Genomic DNA, 26066 nt, shown 5'->3' on the forward strand with positions numbered 1-26066 from the left:
TGGAGGGAAAGGTGATATGAAGGGTGGTTGAGGACTGTATTGTGAAGGAGGGTGAGGGGATGTTGAGGACACTGCTGTGAAGTGCGACTGATGTGAAGTAGGGCACAGTGATATAAAGGGGGGGATTTTGGTGTGAAAAGGGGTTGCAATGAAAAAGGCAGGGGGTTATGATGTGCAGAGGGGACTGAGAACACTAATGTAATAATAGAATTGTAATGTGAAGGATTTGAGGCTAGATTCACATTATTGTGTCCTTTGTTCTGCGTGGAGGCAGCCCAATCATTTCTTTGGGCTGCCTTAAATTGCACTTTACCAAGCTATATGGTGCTGCGGCACCATGTGGTTTGACACTTGCAAAAAACGCATTGCGTTTGCCAATGCGCAGAAGTACAATTTAAGAGCGTGATTCGGACCTCTGCTGGAAGAACATTTTGCTGACTGGACCTCCTGGACTGGACCTACCCCTGGCCTTAAGCATTATTTCCGAGAGCATTGGCTTAGTGTGAGTTGTAGATCAGAAATGTCTAATGCCGCGTACACACGATCATTTTTCGGCTTTTTTAAAAATGTCATTTAAAACGATTGTGTGTGGGCTTCACAGCATTTTTCGGGTTCTGAAAAACGACAAAAAAAAATTGTATATGCTCTATTTTTTCACGACGTTTTAAACTATGCAGTTTTTCGGGTTGTAAAAAAATAATCGTGCGTGGGCTTTAACGACGTGAAAAACCTGCGCATGCTCAGAAGCAAGTTATGAGATGGGAGCGCTCGTTCTGGTAAAACTACCGTTCGTAATGGAGTAGGCACATTCATCACGCTGTAACAGAAGGAAAAGCGTGAATCATCTTTTACTAACACAAAATCTGCTAAAGCAGCCCAAAGGGTGGCGTCATCCGAATGGAACTTCCCCTTTATAGTGCTGTCGTACGTGTTGTACGTCACTGCGCTTTGCTAGAGCATTTTTTTTAACGATCGTGTGTGGGCAATGTCGTTTTAATGATGAAGTTGGGAAAAAAAATTTCTTCTAGAGGCTGAAAAACGTTGTTTTTTACAAGCCGAAAAATGATCGTGTGTACGCGGCATAAGATCTGCTAGACTAAACATTTAGAAAAGCACCCTTCTTTTCTCATCTGATTGTTTGATAAGACCAACCTGTGGTCTGTCTTGGACATTGTATGTAGGTTATATCAGCAACAACAAGCTAAATAATTGCTGCCCAAGTAAGATTTATTTATTTATTAGGCCCTGTACACACGACCGAACATGTCTGCTGAAACTGGTCCACGGACCAGTTTCAGCAGACATGTTCGGTCGTGTGTACGGCCGATCAGACAGGATTCCAGCGTACATTTGCCCGCCAGACCGTTTTCGAGCGGAAACTTGCTTCTAGACATGCCCGCTGGAATCCTGTCCGTCGGACATGTTCGGTAGTCTGTACAGACTTACCGTACATGTCCGAGCGGCCGCCATCCCTCGCATGCGTCGAATTACTTTGACGCATGCGTGGAAGCATTGACCTTTCAGCGTCGTGCACGTCGCCGCGACGGCGCAAACACGTCACCGCGCTGTCTGTCCGCGCGGATTGTCTCTCATTTCTGTATGATGGTGTGTACAGCCATCATACAGAAATCTCCGGGCGGGCATGTCCGCTGAAAACGGTACGGCGGACCGTTTTTAGCGGACATGTTTGCCCGTGTGTACAAGGCCTTACAGGTACTTACCGTATATAGCCCCAACAATTTACGCAGTGCTTTTACATACATTGTAAGATGCAAATACAGCTAGGAGAAATCCCTATGTTAGTAAAGGACATTATTTATTTAGTCCAAACCTTAAAAACCTCCCTGCCCTTTGAGTTTATTGTAGAATATATACAGTATGTCCTACCTAATACACAAGAATTGTATGTGTATTATATAAAAGATACATTTCATAATTATGGAATTAACCACTTACGGACCACACCCAGTCATTATATGGCGGCTGTTTAAAGAGGATCTGCTGCCATAACCCCAGTATCCTCTTCTTCAGGGGGAGGTCCGCGTTTAGCTAAAAATGGTCTCAGCAGCAGATTCGCCGCAAGATCACTTTTATCAGGGGTCGGGAGAGGCCCCTCCCATCACGCTCCGGTCATCTCCGGAGCCGCCGGTATCGACGGAGACGATCGGGTCCTGTCACGTCCACAGCCTGGAGCCAAGTAAGATGGCCCCACTCAGCTCCATAGCATTGAATGGTGGAAGCATTTTTTTTATAGCATTTTAGTGTAAATATGAGATCTGAGGTCTTTTTGAAACCAGATCTCATATTTAAGAGGTCCTGTCATGCTTTGTTTTTATTACAAGGGATCTTATTAGTTTAAAAGGACAGTACAAAAAAAGTTAAATGAATAAGAAAAAAAAAAAGTAAAGCTCGCTCGCAGAATGCGGATATGAAAACGATGTTCAAACCACACATGTGAGGCATCATCACGATCGTTAGAACGAGATCAATAATTTTGGCACTAGAATCGTTCTGTAACTCTAAACATGTACCTGTAGACATTATTAAACCTCACCTTTGGAGATTTTTAAGGGTAAATTTTTGTCGCCATTCCACGAGCGGGCGCAATTTTGAAGCGTGACATGTTGGGTATGAATTTACTCGGCTTAACATTATCTTTCACAATAAAAAAAAAATGGGCTAACTTTACTGCCGCCTTATTTTTTAAGTCAAAAAAGTGTATTTTTTCCCCCCAAAAAAACGTGCGCTTGTAAGACCGCTGCGCAAATACGGTGTGACATAAAGTATTGCAACGACCAGCATTTTATTCTCTAGGGTGTTAAAAAATAATTATTATATATATATATATATATATATATATATATATATATATATATATATATATATATATAATGTTTGGGAGTTCTAAGTAATTTTCTAGCAAAAAAAATGATTTTAATTTGTAAACAACAAATCTCAAAAAGAGGCTTGGTCCTTAAGTGGTTAATCTTCCCATCTTAACGTGGAAAACTTTGTATCTGTAAAGACATTACTATTTTCACTAGTCTCTACACACCACCTTGAAATGTGGGTACTCTAAACTAAAGGCCTCAAAACGGATTTGCATTATGGCATAATGTAGTTATGCAATTTTAGAAATCAATAAGATGGGTCTGGAAAAAGCACACTAAAGCCTCGTACACACGACCTGTTTTCCCGGCAGAAAAACTGCCAGGAGAGGATTTGGCCGGGAATCCCGGCCGTGTGTATGCTCCCTAGCCGTTATCCCATCCCGACGAGAAAATAGAGAACCCACTCTCTATTTCCTCGTTGGGTTTCCCGGCAGTGTTTCCTGCCAAGAAAACCAGTCGTCTGTATGCTAAACCCGTGTGTGCTCGATAAGAGTTCGACGCATGCGCGGTAGCATACAAGTTTAGTGTGGGGTGTATTAAGATGGCGGCGATGTCATCGAATGTGATGAGCGCCGGCTCATCGTAGTCGATGACGTCACCGTGTTCTTGCCATTCAAAAGAACAGCGTTCTTCTCAATGGCCGTCTGTATGCACGGCTTTGCAAGACAAGCTTGCTAGGAATCCTGTCAGGAAAACCAACGTTGTTTTCCTGATGGGATTCCCGGCCCTGTGTACAGGGCCTAAGTATATTTTATTGCAGTATGTTAGTTTTTGTCTTGTCAAACTGTTGTATTTGCACTGGAGCAGTAGTTTTATCATCAGAAGTTTTAGTACAGGACATTTTTTGACACCAGTAACTTTTACTGTGTGTGTGTATTGAAGGATTAGTGCAGGTGCACAGTGCAGCATGCTTTCAGTTGCGTTCAGCATGCATTAGAAATTCTACTTAACTTCTTTATGACTAGCTTAGAGATACTTTTGTCTTCCTGTTGATTTGCATGAGAAGAAAAACAGTTCTGGCCCTAATAAATATTTATGTAAATCAATCTGGAACATTAATTATACCACCCAAATAATTAATTAATCCGACCCAAACTTTAACCACTAGCCGACCGCCCACCGCCGTTCTACGTCGGCAAGTTGGCTCGGCTGGGCGAGAGCACGTAGTATAACGTCCTCTCTCCCAGCCGCCACTAGGGGCGCGCGCGCCCCCCGCTCGCCCCCGACTCCCGTGCGTGTGCCCGGCGGGCGCGATCGCCGCCGGGCACACGCGATCGCTCGTTACAGAGCGGGGACCGGGAGCTGTGTGTGTAAACACACAGCTCCCGGTCCTGTCAGCAGGGGAAATGCTGATCTTCGGTTCATACAATGTATGAACAGAGGATCAGTGTTTCCCCTAGTGAGGCCACCCCCCCCACAGTAAGAACACACCCAGGCATACTTAACCCCTTCCCCGTCCCCTAGTGTTAACCCCTTCACTGCCAGTGGCATTTTTATAGTAATCCAATGCATTTTTATAGCACTGATCGCTATAAAAATGCCAATGGTCCCAAAAATGTGTCAAAAGTGTCCGAAGTGTCCGCCATAATGTCGCAATACCGAAAAAAAAATCGCTGATCGCCGCCATTACTAGTAAAAAAAAATATAATAAAAATGACATAAAAATACCCCCCTTTTCTATAACTTTTGCGCAAACCAATCAATAAACGCTTATTGCGATTTTTTTTTACGAAAAATATGTAGAAGAAAACGTATCGGCCTAAACTGAGGAAAAAATTGTTTTTTCATATATTTTTGGGGGATATTTATTATAGCAAAATGTAAAAAATATCTATTTTTCTCTATTTTTGTTTATAGCGCAAAAACTAAAAACCGCAGAGGTGATCAAATACCACCAAAAGAAAGCTCTATTTGTGGGAAAAAAAGGACGCCAATTTTGTTTGGGAGCCACGTCGCACGACCGCGCAATTGTCTGTTAAAGCGACGCAGTCCCGAATCGCAAAAAGTACTCTGGTCTTTGGGCAGCAATATGGTCCGGTGGTTAAGTGGTTAAGGTACTAACCCTTAACCTAACCTTAAACCCAACCTGGCCAAACCCAAATTGTACTTGGCCACAGCAATAAACACTACAGTGTTTTACAGTACAGTACAATATATACTATATATTACAGCCCTCAAAATTTCCACTCGCCTGCTAGCATTTGGCGAGTGGATTTAAGCTGGGGGCGAGCGATAACAGTTCTGCATGACCAACAGTCCAATCTGTGCCTACACTTAGAGCCACGCTGTGATTGGCGGCCGAAGAGGAAAGGTGCGTGCCCAGGAAAAGTAGTCGGGTGAGCCGCCCACATGCAGAGCAGTACACAGGACCTGATAGTATGACCTCTCTGAGTCTGGCTTCCCAACCTGACCAATGTAGCTGGAGAGCAGAGAGCAGGAAGGAACAAGTGAGCTGGAGGACTGCGATTATCACCACTCTGGGTGTCCCAGGTAGGCAGTGCAGCACAGCGCTCACCAAGAGTTGCCCTGACAAGAGAGCGGCAGTATGCTGTGCGGTGTCAGTGTGCGCTGTGCTATGGTGTCAATGGCTATGCAGGTGTGTGAATCTCGGTGCTGGAATGTACTCCCTCCCGCTGTGCTGCAGCTCCTCTCCTCACTGCTCGACAATGAAAGGGGGAAGTGGGGACATGCAAGTGTGGAGCCGCACACAGGGGCTCCTGATTATGAGAGTGAGTAGAATAGGAGAGGGAGAGAGAGAGGAGGATGGGTGGGGGTTGCAGAGGAGACAGCAAGAGAATGGGGGGAAAGACCTGGTTCTAGAGAGAAGGCAGAGGAGGAGGAGGGAGTCTTGTAAATAAGAAGAGGGAGAGCAATATTTGCAGAAGTAAAAAAGTCCATGTCCCTCTGGTTTGCCTCAGTGCCATATCCCTCTGGTTTGCCCCAGTGCCATGTCCCTCTGGTTTGCCCCAGTGCCATGTCCCTCTGGTTTGCCTCAGTGCCATGTCCCTCTGGTTTGCCTCAGTGCCATGTCCCTCTGGTTTGCCCCAGTGCCATGTCCCTCTGGTTTGCCCCAGTACCATGTCCCTCTGGTTTGCCCCAGTGCCCTGTCCCTCTGGTCTGCCTCAGTGCCCTGTCCCATTTTGTTAAAGTTTTTGTTGGTAATATTTAATTGTGTAACTTGATTCGGCATAAAACATTCAACAGTGACATTTCAAGAGATAATCTACAAGGGCGTTTTTAGGGGCGGAATTAGGGGTGGGGCAGTGTATGGGTTAGGTGAGGCAACTGGTGGCGAGTAACACTTGAGGCCTGGCTAGAAGCTCAGGGCTTGAAATTTTGAGCCCTTATATATATAATGGTTGTAAATAATGTTACTTCAATAGTATTGAGTACCTTGCAGTGATGTCAGAAGACCTGGTTCACTGCTAACTGCAATATGTACGAATGTTATATCTGTTTTAGATGTTTACCTATGTGTCCTTTTGTAAGACATAGAAAAGTGACATGCAATAGGTAACCCTATATACTTAGACTTGGCTACCTGTGAAAAAAATGTACGTAGAGCCAGTTTTGGATTCATCCTTCTTGCAGCCCAATCTGTCACAGAGCTGAGACCAGCAGGTGAACTCCCCAGTGTCCGTTGCAGAGGAGTTTATCAGAATCAGCTGTCCATATCTGTCAAGCTGTTTGATGCTGGAAAGACAACAAAGAAGAGAGCACTGTTCAGCTGTGGGTGACATTCATATCTGCCATAAAGGCCAACAGGCATCTTATAAACAGTACTGCGATACTACTCTTAATTATTTTATTTTTTTTATTCTTTATATTGTCACATAACATTCAGAAAATTACACAAAAATTTGTAGTTTCAGTGACAAATTTTATTAGGCATTTAGACATAAAAGAGACGTACAAAGCTAATAAACTTCAACTTGGTGGAAGCCATATTGTCCTTAGACATTAAAAAGTGGTGAGGAATCTGGATGAAGTTGTAATGAACTAATATCAATCCCCGACTATCCGCTAGGCACAATATAGGGTGATTTGCTAGGTCCAGAAGTGTTTATAAGGCCCCATACACACGATAGAATCCATCCGCTGAAAAATCCCAGCAAATGGGTTTCAGCGGATAGATCCTATGGTGTGTACACTCCAGTGGATCTGTTTCCGCGGATATTTCTCCCCTGGGATGGATTCCAGCAGATCGACTATTTGCTGACATGCCAAACAAATCTATCTGCTGGAATCCATCCCAACGGATGGATCCGCTGGTCTGTATAGACTCACCGGATCCATCCGTCCGAAGGGATCCCCCGCATGCGTCGTAATGATTCGACGCATGCGTGGAATTCCTTATATGACAGCGTCGCGCACGTCGCCGCGTCATAATCGCGGCGACGGCGCGACACGTCATCGCCAGAGGATTTCGGCGCGGATTTCAATGCGATGGTGAGTACACTCCATCACATTAAAATCTGCTGAAATCCTTGAGAGGATTTATCCGCGGAAACGGTCCGCTGGACCGTATCCGCGGATAAATCCTCCCGTGTGTATGGGGCTTAAGAATGGTCATGGTTGACCTGGGTGCCTTGTACTATGCTGCAACTGACAGGTGTCATCAGCAGATGTGCAATGGTTAGCAGGTCGTGCCATCGGCAGATGCCTGCTAATGGCAGTGCAATTGTTGTAACTCTGTGGTCAGTTTTCATTTTATGGACAGCCACCTGTTTAATAGGATCATGCATAAAGTTTGGCATACACAGACATTTTCTGCTTTCAGGTATCAGGATGTGCTTTTGTATTGAATATGATTGTTTAATTACCTTGAAGTGTGCCCTTTTGTTTTGTTTTGCATAGAGTATAAACAGATTAACCCCCTGTCAATTTTTACTGCTACCTTTGCTTTTCTTAGAGAGACTTTTACTGTCCCAGTGACAATGGTTTCACCAGACAGGAAATAAGGGAAAAATCTCCAACCACAACAAAAAATTGAAGTCATGCATTTTTTTGCTGAATTTCCTATTTCCTCGTAACACAAAAATGTTTTGATATTTGCACAGTTTGGACACATAAAACATGCACAAAAAAAAATATTGTACATTTTTAATATTCATTTTTTTTGCACCTACAAGTTCATGTACAGTATATTAAAACTAGGGCTGTTACTGATCAAAATTTTTCTGTTCGATTAATCGTTTTTTTTTAAAATCGATTAATCGACTAATTTTGATTAATTATAACGCACATACAGATCCAACTACTTTTAGCTGATCTCCTCCTTGCAGGCTGATTCCCAGTGCAGCTACCAACCACTGGAAAAATGGATAGCAGGATAAAAAAACACACAAAGGCCAGCGCTCGATGGGAATAGCATTAAAACTTTTATAGTCTTCAAGTAGGTAACCAAATAAATATTGCACTGGAGATAAAATCGACGTAGCTACATAAACTGTAAAAATGGTGCGAGTAATACCAAACGGTACCAAAAACAGTTGTAAAAACATGTAGCTAAGTATGATACTGGTATAAAAATGTGTACAACGATACCACTGCTGAATACAGATGAGGAGAGGTTAACATCAGTCCGTCGGTATGTAGATGTCCCATGAAGGGAACTATCACAACTCCCAGTGGATGGTTGTAGAATCCAAGGTTGATAGAGGGAAGTGTAACAGCCCTTGCGTGTGGCAGATAGTGAGGTCACGCTGGCATGCAGATATAAAGGCACAGCAAAGGAGCCCTTCAGATGGACACGGCAAGCCCCGCCGGTGTCCGTGACATTACAGGATCTCCGACGGACCTTCCTGTAGGCCCAGAAGCCGGCGGAGAGGTGAGTACCAATCAAAAGAATTTTAATCGATCAAAAAGATTTTGATCGATCAAAAAATTTAAGATTAATCGATTAATTAAAAGTTAATTTGCACAGCCCTAATTAAAACATAAACTGTATTTCCAGCCAACAACTTTTTTCAATTGAGTAGGCAAAGCTTGGAACTCTTGTTGGGTTTCAACTACTATATGGGGCTCAGTCCCGATGACAAGGTTTTACAAGACACAAAGTAATGGTAACTCTTTAAACAGCAGAAAATGAAACAGTTTTTTTCACCCTTAATAAAATTCTTCCATTTTGTTCACTACAACAAACTTTGAAATGAAAAAAACAGCTTATGCACATGAACATGAAGTTGCCATCATCCCTCATTGATTATAAAAAATGTGAATAACCTCTAGGGTTGGGATTGTATGGGAAACAATAATAATCAAAAAATTATATAGAACATCATTTATTATATAGGAAAATAGAAAAATTCTAGGGCTACAACTAACGATTATTTTCATAATCGATTTGTTGGCCGATTATTGTTTCGATTAATCAGATAATAGCCTTAAAAAAATAAAATTTTTGCATTTTAAACATTTTTTGCGGCAATTTGTTGTTGGGCAGATTACAAAACACAAATTGCCGCAAAAACACATTACATGCTTTTCTGCAGCTTCTCCATTGAAGTATATTAAAGCAAAAAAAACAAAATAGCACCGTTTTGCGTTAAAAAGTCCTTGTCCTTTCCAAATACACAGCAGCTGAAAAAAAATCATGGATGTGAACGTGTCCCATAGGAAAACATGTAAATGAACTGTAGTGTGTTTCTGCAAAAAGCACCAAAACACAGAGGTGTGACCAAGGCCTGAGATGTTTAGTAACATAATGGGGGTTAAAAAAAACAAAAATAAGTACAAAATGAGCAAATAATCGCTATCGTAAGGGGTTAATTTTTTTACTGTGGGACAGTGAAAGTAATATTTACAGTAGTGATTTGCTTTTTTTGTACTATAAAGGGCTAATTTTAGTTTTTTTAACCCCAATATGTTACTGGCCGATTAATCGATTAATTTCATAATCCATTAGTTGTCGATTAATCGATTAGTTCAAAATGATACAATATAGTACATGATATAAAAACACAGATTGGGGACAATGAAATGACAAAAGATTTAATGCCACAATTCTAATTCTCCAAAAGGAGGTAGTTGAAAGATGGCTCATACGGATGAGTAATTTTTTACAAACTTTGAAATTACCTTTAAGAGAAGTGCATCAATATCTTCAAATTAAGACAAATGCATCGCATACTAGCACATTGCGCTAAACTTACCTTACAACGAAGCCTTCCAGCGGCATGCTTTAACCACTGAGAGGTTTTTCCTCTTCCATCTTCAACCGGTCTTCCTTCCAGGTTCACAGCCTCCAGCTACATGAGTGGCCACGCTGCGATGACCTCACATGGGAGACGCCATTTTTGGCATGGGCTCTGAAGGTCCAGCATACCATGCGCACGTGATGTCACCAGCTGCATGCACTCTAAATATCTCCTAAACAGTGCAAGTTTAGGATGTATTCACTGTACCTACAGGTAAGCATTATTATAGGCTTTCCTGTCGGTACAAGTAAAAAACTAAGGGCCAGATCCACAAACGAATTACGCCGGCGTATCTATGGATACGCCGCGTAATTTTTAAAATGCCCCATCGTATCTGTGTTTTGTATCCACAAAACAAGATATGACTGAATCTGGGCTTGATCCGACAGGTGTACGTCTTAGCACGCCGTCGGATCGTAGGTGCATATTTACGCTGGCCGCTAGGTGGCGTTTCCGTCGAATTCCGCATCGAGTATGCAAATTAGCTAGATACGGTGATCCGTGAACGTACGTCCGGCGCATTTTTTTACGTTGTTTCCGTAAGGCTTTTTTCGGCGTATAGTTACCCCTGCTATATGAGGCGTATCCTATGTTAAGTATGGCCGTCGTTCCCGCGTTGAATTTTAAAAATGTTACGTCGTTTGCGTAAGTCGTTCGCGAATAGGGCTTTGCGTAGAATGACATCACCGTCGTAAGCATTGGCTTGTTCCGGTTTAATTTCGAGCATGCACACTGGGATACCCCCACGGACGGTGCATGCGCAGTTGAAAAAAAACGTCATTTACGTCGGGTCAAGACGTATTTACATAAAACACGCCCCCATCACATCCATTAGAATTGCGCGCCCTTACGCCGCCTAAGTTACGCTACGCCGCCGTAACTTACGGCGGAAATTCTTTCAGGATACAAAAAAAAACCTGTAAGTTACGGCGGCGTAGCGTATCAGAGATACGCTATGCCGGACGGAGGAATGTGCCGTGCTACGTGGATCTGCCCCTAGGTTTATTACCACTTTTTGGAGCACTATATCAAGTTCCTGTATTGCTTCTGTCCCATTTTAATCATCTGTGCCGGAAGAAATGGAAGAAAAAAGAAAAAGAGTGCTCCAAATGGTGCAGGTCAAATTAAACCATGACAGGTTGTATTTGAATATAAAAGTCATACAAACACGTGCAAAGAAATAAAAGCAGTATAGGGTGCTGTAAAAGCGGACCCGACACGTTTCGGCTGTGTTTATCCTTGCCCTACAAATCCATCGGGGCTTCCCATACGATCTGCATTGGAAGTTGCATCCATCCGGTCCCCATGATTGGTGGTATTCGTCTCATTGGATTCATGCAACCATCGCCGCCCGGAGGGGCCATCAATGCAGAGATCCAGGTCCGCTGAGACCACCACGCCTTTTAGACTTGCTGTTAATACTAACAGTGGAGTCCACACCTTTCGGTAAGAGTATACATTTACTTACCTTTCCAGTTGATGTTTTGTGATGATGATCCCATCAGGCAACTGTATACTTGACGTTTTTACATCCACCTGTCACTTTTTCGTTGGACTGTGAATTCATTTATACACTGGTGTGTTTCAATTATTCGCCCAGCATTACGAGCTTCCCAGGCTCTCACATGGACTTTATTTACATCTTTGTATATTCATTATTTGTGTTTACCATCAGTGACCAGAATTTATTAGCGCTGCACTTTTGTTTTACGAAGGCTAGAGACCCACAAGGTTTTTATTTCTGCTTTCCTATTGCAAATTTTCCCTGTTTGGTAAAACCGGTGTCACTGGAACAGAAAGTGGGGGAAATTTCTTAAAGCAAGCCTCATACAGCAGTAAATAGCAGAGATTAGGGAGTAGCTAATCTCCCTGATTTTATTCAGCTCACAAACAGTTTTGGGAATGTTGGTTGAAGTTTACAACTTTTGCAGTGAAACCCATTGAAGTCTATATGTGGCAAATCTTGTTATCCAGTTTTAGCTACTAGTAGGGCTAAAAGAGGGGTAAGACCCCTTTCACACCAGAGGACCTTTCTGGTCTGCCTGTGTTATTTTTTAGGCAGACCCGATCAGATCACCTATTGTTCTCTATGGGGCGGCGCCATCACCTGCCGGCATCCGATACAGTCTGCTAAAAACAAACAGATGAGGATCCGTTCCCCATCTACTGTATCTGGCGGATCTAAAGACATTTGGATGGAAATGAACAGCTGATCCGTTTCTATCCGACCATCCCATAGAGAACAGTGGATTGTGTCTGTGTCCACTCTGCATATCGGAGCGGATACAGACCTGTCATCCGCCTGCTCAGCAGGGATCAGCAGAGAGATCCCCGCTGAGCAAGCGGATGCACTTGGATGGATTGCGCTCCATCTGAAAGGATCCCTTATTGTGAAATAAACATGCAGTGAGTCAGGTACTGTCATGGGAGATACCTGTATGTACTAATGTCAAAATAAATTACTATTATTACTACACAGGATTTATATAGCATCAACAGTTTGCCCAATGCTTTACTTTATAAAGGGAGACAGCACAGTTTAAATAAAATTCAATACATGATTAAATAAATTATAAAAACATGATATCTTTATACACAGAATTGTCAGCTTTCCCTAACAGCCCCAACACACATTGACAATAAGGCCCCTTTCACACTGGGGCGGGAGCCGCGGTGGCGGTATAGCGCCGCTAACAATAGCGGCGCTATATCGTCGGATTTGCCGCGGGATTCGGCCGATAGCGGTGCGGTATTAACCCCCGCTAGCGGACGATAAAGGGTTAATACCGCCCACAATGCGCCTCTGCAGAGGCACATTGCGGGCGGTATTGCAGTGGTTCCCATTGTTTTAAATGGAAAGGAGCGGTGAAGGAGCGGTATACATGCCGCTCCTCTCACCGCTCCAAAGATGCTGCTGACAGGAGATTTTTTTCAGCGCATCACCTCAGTGTGAAAGCCCTCAGGCTTTCACATTGAGTATGCAGTCCAGGAGTTTTTCAGGTGGTATAGCAGCGCTATTTTAGCGCTGTACCGCCTGAATAACTCCTCAGTGTGAAAGGGGCCTTAGGCTGCTGCAAACCCAGTCTTTTATAGGAAGACTGGGTTACTAATCCCTTCAAATTATTGGTTGTTTAGGACTCATAGACCAGGGGCAAAGGCTTGCACTACATTTTTGGTTGTTCCTTACTTCTGCTGCGAGCCAGCAAACTTTTCGGCCAAAAGTTTGCAAATTGGAAAATTTGCAAATCCTGTGCATTCTATGTAAACCCATAGTAGCGGTAACCTTGAACCACATCCATATCCAAAGCAAATAAAAAAAATAACTTGACATATACTGAGCTGTTTCAGACTGGGGCGGGCACGACTTCGGGGGCGACTCGGCAAGTCGTCCTGAAGACGACTTCAGAGGCGACTTGCAAAATGACTTCTCTATAGAATGCAAGTCGCCCCCGAAGTCGTACAAGAACCTTTTTCTAAGTCGGAGCGACTTGCGTCGCTCCTATTAGAACGGTTCTGGTGAATAGAATGGGACGCGACTTGTCAGGTGGCTGAGTCGCCTGACAAGTCGCCCCAGTGTGAACCGGGTCTTATGGAGTATATTGAAACCCCACAGCTAAAGTTATTAGCAAAACGATCCCATTAATATATATGTTTAGAAAACTATTGGAAGAGTAGAACACGTGATACATATTTATCTGTGTAACAACACCATCTAAGTTCAGTTGATATTACTCCAAAGATTAGCACAAGATCCCTCTGGTCTAATTAAAATAGACATTTAGATGTATCACTCTCATATCAATGAAGCTAAAAAAAAATCAATTAAACATGAAAGAATTCTATGTGGGGTCTTTTACTTTGGGCAGTTTAAACATAAATTAATAAAATCACCAGTGCTCAAACTGCACGTGAATGTTTTAGCTAACCTATTAAAATACAGATTTTTATGTATAATATAACCAATATATTATATTACAAATAACACTATTACACTGTTTAAAAGAGTTTTGTATCTATACATTTTTAATTTAAAAAAGGCATATAAATAATAGATATAATATGGCTAGTTTACTAAAATATTATAATTCCATATCATGCGGGTCCCCTGGCAGTTTGTGTGTCTCTGCTCATATCAGCTGTTGAAGCCAAATTATACTTTGTCTTTATCTGAATGGCACACAAATATCAGCTGTAACAGCACAAGTCTTTGTTTTTTAACAAATCTCTTTTATTAACATTGGTGTAAGAATGCAAACAACACAGTGTATATAAAAATACAATTGATCTCAACAAGGTGGAGTCTAATAGCCTTGCATTATTTGTCAAGGGTGACATGGAACATTCCCTCCAGTTATTTTTGGTAAGGTAGTAACTAAGAGCGAGCGCCTCCCTTCCTGAGCCATACCAGGTCACTTTAACATAGGGGAGGTGCTTTGTTAATGGGGACAAGGGCCTCTTCCAGACAATCAGGGCAGTGGTTGTGGAAGTCTGCGGGCAGGGAGTTATCGGAATTTGGATTCCAAGATCCTGGTAAATTGTACCCCTACTCATTCACCAAAAAAAGTGTCAAAAATAAAGACAGGAGGCAGTTTTTGACAATTCCTTTAAAAAAAAAACAAAAAAAACAATGCCCCCTGATGTAAATCCATCGTCAATCATAACGTCCGCCGCACCCCTGGACCAGAAAAAAAGAAATCGCTCCACCCATGACGAAGGCTAACCGCTGAATGTATGCTCCACTGTTTGTAAGTTCTTAAATAGGTAAGGGGCGGTGCCACCAGATTACACTTTTTTGGGTGAATGAGTGAATAAGCCCCCTGCCTGCAGACCTCCACAACCACCATCCAGGGTTGAGGCATGAGGTTCCCCAAAAATCGATACCCAAAGGGCCTGGTATGGATTGGGAGGACCCCCATGCCGTTTTGTTTTTTTCACTTTTCCTATTGCCAGCAATGTTTTTATTCATTCAGCTGTCAGTGTGGAAGCCCGTTGACAGCTGATCCATTATCAAGGACGCAACAGCCAGCTTCTCGGCCTGCTCCTTAACAACCAGCTATGCACTATGTAGCCCGCATTGCATTGTGGGGCCCTTTTTGGGGGGCAAACATCCCGTTGAGCGCCCACAAACTCAGGTGTTCACCGAACAGGCAATGTTCAGGCCAAACTTTTGCCCTGCTCGAACTGTTCACCCAGCTCTACTCTCAAACCAATGATGCCATTTTTGCCAGCAGTTTCTGAAATAGTGAACAGTGAAATAGTTTGTATTTTTATAATCACCTCTCTATCACCTTCCACCTACAATTGGGATACAACCCATTGGAAACAATTCAACCTATACCCTCCACAGAGTAATTTGCAGCTAGGCAGACTCAAGCGGAAAGAGTACAGCACTGTCTTCCACTCAGACTTGATTGCTTATATTGGAGAAGGTATACGTTTATTGGAAAAATCCATTCTTTTTGGGTTGGTGAGGATGGTTGTTTCCACTTTAGCAGGAACCTTTTTCAAGCAGTTTCACGTTATGTTTATGTAAATAAGCTCATAGATTGAGCCCTAGGAATATTGTTTTGGCATTAATTTTGAGCAGAGAATTCACCAGTTTACAAGCATTAATAAAAAAAAATGTATTCAATCCCAGAACATTGCAACTTGGGGGCAAATCCAAACCATTTGTGAGAAAGTGATTTCTTCTTTATGCCATTTGGCACATTGGACGACAGCAGGGACCTTTACTGTTGCATTATGTCTCTCTGAGGTTTAGAGATGGGAATGTTTGCACATGAATTTCAGTTTTGAATTACAGGACAAGGTTTTTCAGCCCCAAGACTTGCAACAAGATTTGTATCATATCACTCTTTCACATACAAAAAAAGAGGTTAGTGCATTAAGGATTCAAAGTTGATCCAGTTGTCCACCCATTTTTGCTGACTGAGCAAAAGGAAATATATATAATCAAACAGATACAGGCTTGCCTCATAGACAGTAATAGGAAAATTGTCACTTAATGGGAGTGTTCAGTAAACAGGTGATCCGTACATCAAACACTGGAATGGATAAAGTAGTATTAAACTATCAGCATTTTTTAGCTTTACACATTGAGCACAATTAAATCAACATTCCTCAGTAAATTATTTGTTAAAATTCTTACCCCAGCGCTTTTAATTTACAATTTTCAATGGTGCTGGCTTCACAGGAAATAATTAATAGTGGACAGTACCGTCTCCAGTCAGTCTATCAGCTTGGAGAAAGGAGGGGAGAAGAAAGGAAGAGGCGTGCCTTACCATCACATGATATGGAGCTGTGTGTTTCTAATAATGCACACAGTGTAGGGTGACACATCGCTAGTCCCTGCATGCAAGAGTGGCTTCATAGGATGCTGTGAAGCCCTGTCATCTTTTGGGTTAGGTTCTAAGTGTGGGAAGCCGGCTGTGAGTTGCTGCTGGCTCACAGCTGGTTTTCCAATGTGCATATGCAAGACATGATGTTCTCTATGAATGGTCCCACAGCCTCTTGGGACCTGTGACATGTCCCAGGAGGTTGTGGGGGGCGGGGGAACGATTTCCTGCCAGAAACAGGTGCGCGGAAAAAATAATGTTTACCTTAATGACAAACATGGGAGAGAGAAGAGGAAACAGAACTTCCAATTTTATGTGAAGTTCCACTTTAAATATATATATATATATATATATATATATATATATATATATATATATATATATATATATAACTTTCAGGGTGGGTTCACACATATGCAAATTGAATGCGGCTTACACAGCATCCAATTCACAGAACATTTGAAAATATGTTCTTTTTAATGGGTTTGGTTCACATATGTGCGTTGCATCCGCGCTCCACATTGCACAAAAAAGGTGTGCATTTTCTAGGCAGTGCGGTGCGAATTGCAGGCAGGTAATCTTCAATGGGAACGCATCTGATTCGCAGGTGTGTTCCGTTGTGAACAGGAATTCTCTCCTCCTCCTCCTACACCTCCCCCTCTCCCTGGTCCGCTTTTCAGCAGCTACACTGGACTAGTGTGAACCCAGCCAAGACCAAGAAGTTATTTTGCTAATTGTCAAGACACCAATGGATTTGAGACTGATGGGACATATGTTGATAAGGTAATAATGACATTATAAAATTACTTTATACAGCATACCTAAATGCAAAGCAATAAAAGGAAATCAATACAAATATTCTACAATCACCATCGACACCACCAAAAACATCATCAGAAGCCTCTGAGACAGCACATCACCTGATGACATCATTTCTACAAAACTCCTGAAAGAATGAGCCGATATCTTGGCACCCACCGTAACACATCTTGTAAATCAATCATTCAAAGAAGGTATTGTTCCGATCTCCCTAAAGCAAGGCTTAATCAAACCCCTCTTAAAGAAACCCAACCTCGACCCCAAAGACCCAAACCAACGCAGACCGATAACAAGCCTTAAGACCATCTCCAAGATTATTGAGAAAGCAGTAGTACAACAGCTACAACTCCATTTGGACACACACAAACTCTTGGACCCTCTACAATCAGGCTTCCGCCCAGGCCATGGCACAGGAACGGCACTTTTTAAAAAATGGGATGACGCCCTCCAAGCAGCAGATGATGGAGAATCATGTCTCCTGGTGCTGCTGGACCTCAGTGCAGCATTAGACACAGTAGATCACAAAACTCTACTCATTCGTCTTAACCACTTCCCGACGGCCGTACGACTTTGTACGGCCGCAGGGTGGCTCTACATCTCTGGGAGGCCGTGTTTTTACGGCCTGCGCGCGCAGCCCGCGGCGCGCGCTCGCCGCATCGCTGAGATGCCGATGCGAGTGCCTGGCGGCCGCGATGTCCGCCAGGGACTCGCGATCGGCGGCTACAGGGACAAGACGTGGAGCTCTGTGTGTAAACACAGAGCTCCACGTCCTGTCAGGGGAGAGAGGAGACTGATCTGTGTCCCTTGTACATAGGGACACAGCATCGGTCACCTCCCCCAGTCACCCCCCTTCCCCCACAGTCACCCCCCTTCCCCCACAGTTAGTAACACAATTCAGGGTACACATTAACCCCTTCCTCACCCCCTAGTGTTAACCCCTTCAATGCCAGTCACATTTATACAGTAATTAGTGCATATTTATTGCACTGATCGCTGTATAAATGGGAATGGCGCCAAAAATGTGTCAAAAGTGTCCGATGTCTCCGCCATAATGTCGCAGTCACGAAAAAAAAATGCTGATCGCCGCCATTAGTAGTAAAAAAAAATAATAAAAAAAAAATAATTCTGTCCCCTATTTTGTAAGCGCAATAACTTTTGCGCAAACCAGACGCTTCTTGCGATTTTTTTTTTTAACAAAAATATGTAGAATAATACGTATCGCCTAGACTGAGAAAAAATTATTTTTTTAAAAAAAATTGGGCAATTTATTATAGTAACAAGTAAAAAATATTGTTTTTTTTTCAAAATTGTCGCTCTATTTTTGTTTATAGCGCAAAAAATAAAAACCGCAGAGGTGATCAAATACCACCAAAATAAAGCTCTATTTGTGGGGAAAAAAGGACGTGAATTTTGTTTGGGAGCCACGTCGCATGACCGCGCAATTGTCAGTTAAAGCGACGCAGTGCGGGAAGCTGAAATTTTACCTGGTCAGGAAGGGGTATATGTGCCCAGTAAGGAAGTGGTTAAAGAAGTAGCCGGAGTCACAGACTTAGACCTACCCTGGTTCGCATCCTTCACCTCGGGAACACGCACCATTTCTTGCGGAGTCCCTCAAGGATCACCGCCTGTCACCTGTGCTTTTCAACATCTACCCCCGCCCACTCCTCAAAATCATCAGCGAACAGGACCTGTGTTACCACTCCTCCTGACACTCAACTTTACTTTCACATTACTAAAAAAAATTACCAATATCACGGATTAGAAAAATGCCTTGCATTGATCGATGATTGGATGACTGAGAGCTCCCTCAAACTCAATGGAACAGAACTTCTTCTCCTCCACGCAAACCGAAAGACTAAAGCTAGGACCTCATGGACACCATCCACCATCCTTGGACAGATCATCACCCCAAGCACCAAAGTCAAAAGCCTCTGAGTCATCTTTGACTCAGAGATGTCGATGGATGCACAACCGTAGTAGTGGGAACAATCATCAATTCTCAAGTCGACTACACATACTCCCTCTACTTAGGACTACCTAAATACGATATTTCACACCTACAAGTCATCCAGAACACGGCAGCCAAAATGGTAATGGGGAAAAAACCCTGGGAATCAATCACCCCATCCCTGAGGACCCTCCATTGGCTAACCGTAAAGGATCGTGTCACAATCAAGACCCTCTGCCTCACCCACAAATGTACACAAGGAAAGGCTCCTCAATACTTATGCGAGAAAATAAAACACTACACCTCCAATCGCATTCTCCGATCGTCTAACCAAAACCTCCTCCACATCCCCAAGTCCCACTACAAATCGAAGGCAGAACGAAGATTTTCAGTCCAAGGACCACACCTATGGAACGCTCTTCCCACAAACATCCACATGGAAGAAAACCATCGGGCCTTCAGGAAAAAACATAAGACCCACCTCTTCTGAAGGATAAGGATGACACCGGGTGGAAATAAGCGCCTTGAGGTGATTTTGTTCGCATTTGTAGTGCTATACAAGTTACTCACTCACTCACTCGCAGTGCAGAATGCAAAAGATCCCTTATTAAGGAAGAGAGTCATAGCATTTGAGTTGAGCAGTACAAAGTATAAGTAAATATTTTTAGTAATATTTCAGTTTTGTTAACTTGCCCCTTGGGGGTCCTGGTGGAAGTCCTTCACCTATTATATACTTAACAATGGTGATATCTCTGCTAGACTGTTCAAAGAATTAAACAATGTGCAGTAGAACATCTGTCAACCATGGTCCCAAGAATGTGCTGAACCATTTGGGTTGGCATTCCCCAAAAACGAAGATATTATTTTTACATGGACTGTAAATCCTGACCATAGAAAGCAAAACAGTAATACAAAATGGCACTGTAAAGATATACTGTTAAGCAAAAAGGTAGTTACAAAGTAAAAACTTTGTAACTATTTATTGTGCATTAGGAAAGGCAGTATATAGTTATCATAGGTAATAGAACCATTTACTGGATGCAAGCATTATGTAATGAGGATGTAATGTTGAAGACATCACTTCCTGCCAGCGCACATAAATTCCACACAGGTTATACATACTCTGACATGTTCAGAAATGTCATTCTGGTTCTTTGACTGTGGAAGGAGGACTTTAGGTTACAATTACCTTCAAAGGGAAATTATTATAATAGTCAGTTTAAAACATTATAAGCTGCAATAAATGCTATTTATGTTTTATTGAATGACAACAAATCTAGCACTGTATATTTACGGTGTACACATAAAATGAATCATATTATACAAACTTAGGCCCAGATTCACAAAAGAGATACGACGGCGTATTTCTTGATATGCCGTCGTATCTCTGTTTTAGGGTCTTCCTAACTATGCGACTGATTCATAGAATCAGTTACGCATAGTTAGCCCTAAGATCCGACAGGTGTAATTGTTTTACACTGTCGGATCTTAGGATGCAATACCGCGGCCGCCGCTGGGGGGAGTTTGCGTCGTAACCAGCGTTGGGTATGCAAATTAGTAGTTACGGCGATCCACAACGGTTTTTCGCGTTCGCTACGTCGCTGCTAGTCTAGTTTCCCGTCGCAAAGTTAGTCGTCGTTTTAGGTGCCCTAACTTTACACAGCACACGTATGTGCTGTATAAATAGTAAGGCCGTCATTCCTGCGTCGAAATGTAAAAATTTTTCCTTCTTGCGTAAGACGTCAGAGAATACTAAGGTGAAACTTGCGATGAAAACTTGCGGCGGTGTAACGTATCTACGATACGTCACCCTGCCGCGATTCTACGTGAATCTGGCCCCTAAATCCTAAAAATCATAAACTGTGCAAAACTTTATCACAGTTTCCTTTTGATGCTTATACTTTTCCTTTTAATATTTATATAGTGTTCTAGTTTAATGCCTAATCCAGCCCCATTTTTTTATTTAAAAACGGAAGAGTGAAGTATGTGAAATGAAGACTGAATGAGGACAAGATAAATTCTGCCAGGAGAGATTTTTTCCTAATTGTTGTCCTTGTGACACCGGGGCAATAAATAGGGGAAGTTGTTGCCATTCTCGCGCTACTAAATGTTTTGTTTTTCTGTTATCGTCTGTATCCTTGTTGGTGAGATTTTCCTAAATTCCTCTCCTGACAGGAAGTAGGGTGAAATCTCTTCAAACCTAACTTGAAATTGATGTTTGGCCATACCCTGATGGCAGCGAAATTATAAATATCAATGCTTCCACTCCAAAAGCCTATATAAGTGTTAAAGTTACTAGAGTGCTGAAGTGAACAAATAAACGTGAACCAAAAAAAAATAAGATGATCAAATGATGATTGCTGCCATTATTGTGTTGTGTACTGATATCACAAAAAGACAATAGAAGTAAGGGTTAATAAAGCGCTATCATCAACCTTAAATATTGCACAGTGATCCAATAAGTAGACAATTATATTAATATCCAGTGAACCTCCACTAAAATAAATAAATAAATAAATAAATAAATAAAGTGGTTCCGAAAATAAATAAAAGTGGTTTCCAAATATCTATTAATGTTTAAAGAAAAAAAGTCAGACACCACTCCTTGGTGAAAATAGAAATCAGGAGGACAACTATACCCAGATGATCAGGATTAGAGTCTCCAATGAAGTGATGGATTGCTTTCAAACCTTCATTACTTTCAATCCTTCATAGACCCGTGTTGCTCAAAAAGAAAAGTGACAAAACTCATTGCGCAAATAAATGAACTGGGAACAACATATGTGTAATAGAAACACAGTTGCACTCACACATGCCCCGCAATATGATTGAAAATAGGGAAGGTGAGTTACATAACAGAGCTCCTCACTTAGCTGTCCCTGCTCACATAGCACTGAGGTTGATGGCTCCTCCTTACGCATTACATCACTGGACATGTAACTTTTTCAAAGGTCAATAAATAGGGTAAGTTGTTGCCATTCTCGCGCTACTAAATGTTTTGTATTTCTGTTATCGTCTGTATCTCTGTTTGTGAGATTTTCATGAATTCCTCTCCTGACAGGAAGTAGGGTGAAATCTCTTCAAAAAATACAGGTATATGCACAAGAAGCTAATAGTCCTGTCCTCTACAAATTAGCAGCATTTGGTATCATAACAGGCCCTCTGATCATTCCTGTATTAAATTGTATTGTAACTACAATGTCTTCCCTGATGTTGTAAAGCGCTGCGTAAACTGTTGGCGCTATATAAATCCTGTATAATATAATAATAATAATAATAATAATATAAGGACAAAGTCTCTAAGAGTCCATGTAAAACTAATTATAGTGTGGGAAGGATGGGAGCACAGTGCCCAGGGGCTCTGAGGGCTGCCATCATGGGGAACAGAAACCTGATTCCAGACTGCAAACAAACAACAAGAAGAGAGGCGCCTCTAAGAGTAGACGTTGGATAAACATTTTAATTAGCATATAGTATATGCACTCACATTTAGGTGTGTAATAACGAGCATATCAATTTCCAAATGAAGTCAGGGTGTCCACTTCTACGACCTGCTTCCTGAATCCAAGCAGCTACGGGATTCGCTGGGCTGGTATCACTACATCAGGTGGAAGCCGGCGTCTGGAGGAAATCGGCGTCAGACCTGTTGTTGACGCGTCCATTACCAGGTGACGCCATCTCCCTGCAGCCATCCCTGCTTTGCTTCTCAAGCCTCGGTCTGACGCCAATTTCCTCCAGACGCCGGCTTCTACCTGATGGAGTGATACCAGCCCAGCGAGTGCCATAGCTGCTTGGATTCAGGAAGCAGGTCGTAGAAGTGATCACCCTGACTTCATTTGGAAATTGATATGCTCGTTTTTACACACCTAAATGTGAGTGCATATACTATATGCTAATTAAAGTGTTTATCCAACGTCTACTCTTAAGCCCCATACACATTATCAGTTTTCTTTCAGGTTTTTCTCTTCAGGTTTACCAAAACCATGTAGTGCAAGGGCCTGCCTGATTGCATACAAATTGAAACTCTTGAGGTTTGACCTCATATTAGATGGTTTTGGTAAACCTGAAGACAAAAACCTGCAGGAAAACTGATAGTGTGTATGGGGCTTGAGAGGCGCCTCTCTTCTTGTTGTTTGTTTGAAATCTCGTTCTGACGTCACCGCGTCAAGTGATCAGACATGGAAGATACGGGCTGCATGTTCGAGGAGCCGGCCGGCTCGTTCTTTGAAGTGTACATCTTTTTATTATTTATTACATTTTGAGGATCTTATGCTATGCACGTTTTCCTTTCTTCACGGTACATCCCGCATTGGTATATTGCTTGAGGAAACTCAATAGTGTGATTGTCCCTCTCTGAAGACATCTTTTGAGGATACCATCAGTATATGCTGTTCATGATCTGTAATTAAGAGATCATAGAATTTCGGTAAGAGGCAGCGTGTGATTGAGGTGGAGGTGTTCCTATCATCACCCTTTCTTGGAGGCTGGGGATCATTTACACCTGGGAGACTACTGAAATTGACCATCTGTTTTTACTATTTGGACTTTATGGTGGATTATGGTTAATTAATCACTGCTCACTGGATTTATTTATTTAATGCTCACGGTTTGACCACTGTTTGTCATCACTTTCTTTGCACTATTTGCGCTGGTCTCAGTGCATCTTGGTAATAGGTTTATTAGCGCAACTTTTTTTCTTTGTCTATTTTGTTAAATGTTGTATAACATTTTTGTTGCGGCTTTTACACACATGCTAAATCAGAATAAGCGCAGTAACTTTTTTTCCCATGAAATCTCTTTAAACCTAACTTGAAATTGATGTTTGGCCATACCCTGATGGCAGTGAAATTATAAATATCAATGCTTCAACTCCAAAAGCCTGACACGTGAGCAGTAGAACTCATCTCTGCCACAAGCGTATACCTACTTCTTCTTAGCATCACAATGAAGAACAAATGGGCTAAGGAAACTTCTGCTGACAGTTATCTGGTCGCAACACAAACCAGCTAAAAATAGCGGTATTTACCACCTTAAGCCCACAGTACAGCCAAATAGCCCCACACAGATTGGCCAAAGATTCTGGTTTGTTAGTAGGCCTTTATTCAGATACTTTTTTTTTAACAGGGATACTCAGATACTTTACTCATTTAAAATGCCTTATATCTAGAACTTAAAGTGGAAGTAAACCCTTAAATTTGATAGTTACAAAAAACAGTTAACATTCCCGGCATGCCGGAAATGCTAGCTGTCACATTTGCTTGTGCTCTCAACCAAACTGTCAAACCATCCAATGGCAGGTTTCATAACAGGTCACATGTACAGCATCATAGCAGTTGCAGATTAAACAGAGGTCAATATGGCCGCTTCCTTGGCTGAAAACGATAGGAGGGTTTACTTCCACTTTAAGAATGTTGAATCAACCCAGTTCTCACAAAGACAAGCGATTTAACAATTACAGCAAAAATCCAAAAGGCACAGAACCCTCCTCCTGTTTATGTAAAAATTACAAGACCAGGAAATTACATCTTCTCAACACAACTTGTGTTTCTGAGGTGAGGTCTATCTGAAGCTACCAGGGACACCAAATTACCTGACACCATTCAGTATAGGAAAGACCAATCAAAGCTGAGCTGAGCCTTGATAGAGTGCATCGGACACTTGGATTGCTGTCCAAAAAAAACACAAGATGTCCTGTGTCATGTACAACATTATAGCATACTCCAAAATAACTTTAATGGAGCCTCCCTTACCATGACTCAGATGTTGCCACAGAGAAGAGCCTTAAAACCTTTGATGAAACTACTACCCAGAGAGCCACATACTGATGGGATAACCCTTCTTGGTACTTCTATGGTATACCATCATACAATCCAATAATGCATCAATAAGTTTAGATATAAAGATTTAAACTCATAACCGGAATTCGTATAACTGCAAACTGAATGGAAACCCTACTCAATGACCCTAAATCTCTAGAGTCCCTGAAATTAGATATATAACCTTTCTTCAACAAAAATGATAAATTGATTGAATTGAACTTCCGTTGTCCAGATTCCTCCCCCTCTCTAGTTTTACATTTGGCACCTTTCGGGGGGGAGCAAATTCAGGTATTTTCTCCCACTTCCATGGTGATCTATGCCATGTCCGGCCCCTGCTCCGCCTCCCCCACTGTCTTCTGGGAGACACACAGGTCCCAGAAGACAGAAGGGCCCACTCAGAACGTGCATGCACAGTAGGGAACCAGGCTGTGAAGTTTACTTCCTGATTCCCTTACTAGCAATGCCGGCGCCTGCACCTGGAGCCGAAAGGACAGATTGGCTTTGGGTGAGGACATTGCAGGCACCCTGGACAGGCAAGTGTCCTTCTTTTAAAAGACAGCAGATGCAGTATTTGTAGCTGCTGACTTTTAATTTATTTTTTTTAGACGGAACTCCGCTTTAAGGTCTGTACTTTGGGAGAGTCTAGTCAAATGCATTTTTGAATTGATGGAACACTGGATCTTCTTGAAGAAAATAACTGAACCAGAAACTAAAAAAGGTCTCCATAGAATAGACCAAAATATTGTATGAATAGGAACAAACCTAAAAAATTGCTGGGCTTGACTTTGTAACAGCAACAGACTAGAGAAGACATTTCCCACATTAAAAACAGCGAAATCTTTCATTTATGGCTAACAATCCCTTTATAATATATCACCTGTTTTTTTTATGCCGCATGCTATGCTAAATCGGTAGACATTACTAAATAATTGTTGGAATCTGGTCTCGCCAAGATCTAGGCTGAGCTGGCTACATGGTCAGTTATTATAAACTTTTTATCCCCAACTTTCTCAGACTTACCAAAGCAATTGTCATTGGCTCCCTCTGGCTCAGAG

The 26066-nt window shown here is 42.2% G+C and overlaps 1 protein-coding gene across 1 annotated transcript in view; it reads right to left on the reverse strand.

Moving 5' to 3' along the window:
• Positions 1-26066, reverse strand: part of PDGFRL (platelet derived growth factor receptor like) — a 155078-nt gene that overhangs the window by 34108 nt on the left and 94904 nt on the right. Inside the window, exon 3 of the mRNA XM_040334592.1 lies at positions 6433-6584. Coding sequence (XP_040190526.1) covers positions 6433-6584 — 152 coding nt within the window. The remainder of the gene's footprint in view (positions 1-6432; positions 6585-26066) is intronic.

Source organism: Rana temporaria, chromosome 1 (assembly GCF_905171775.1).
Source record: "Rana temporaria chromosome 1, aRanTem1.1, whole genome shotgun sequence".
Taxonomy (NCBI): Eukaryota; Metazoa; Chordata; class Amphibia; order Anura; family Ranidae; genus Rana; species Rana temporaria.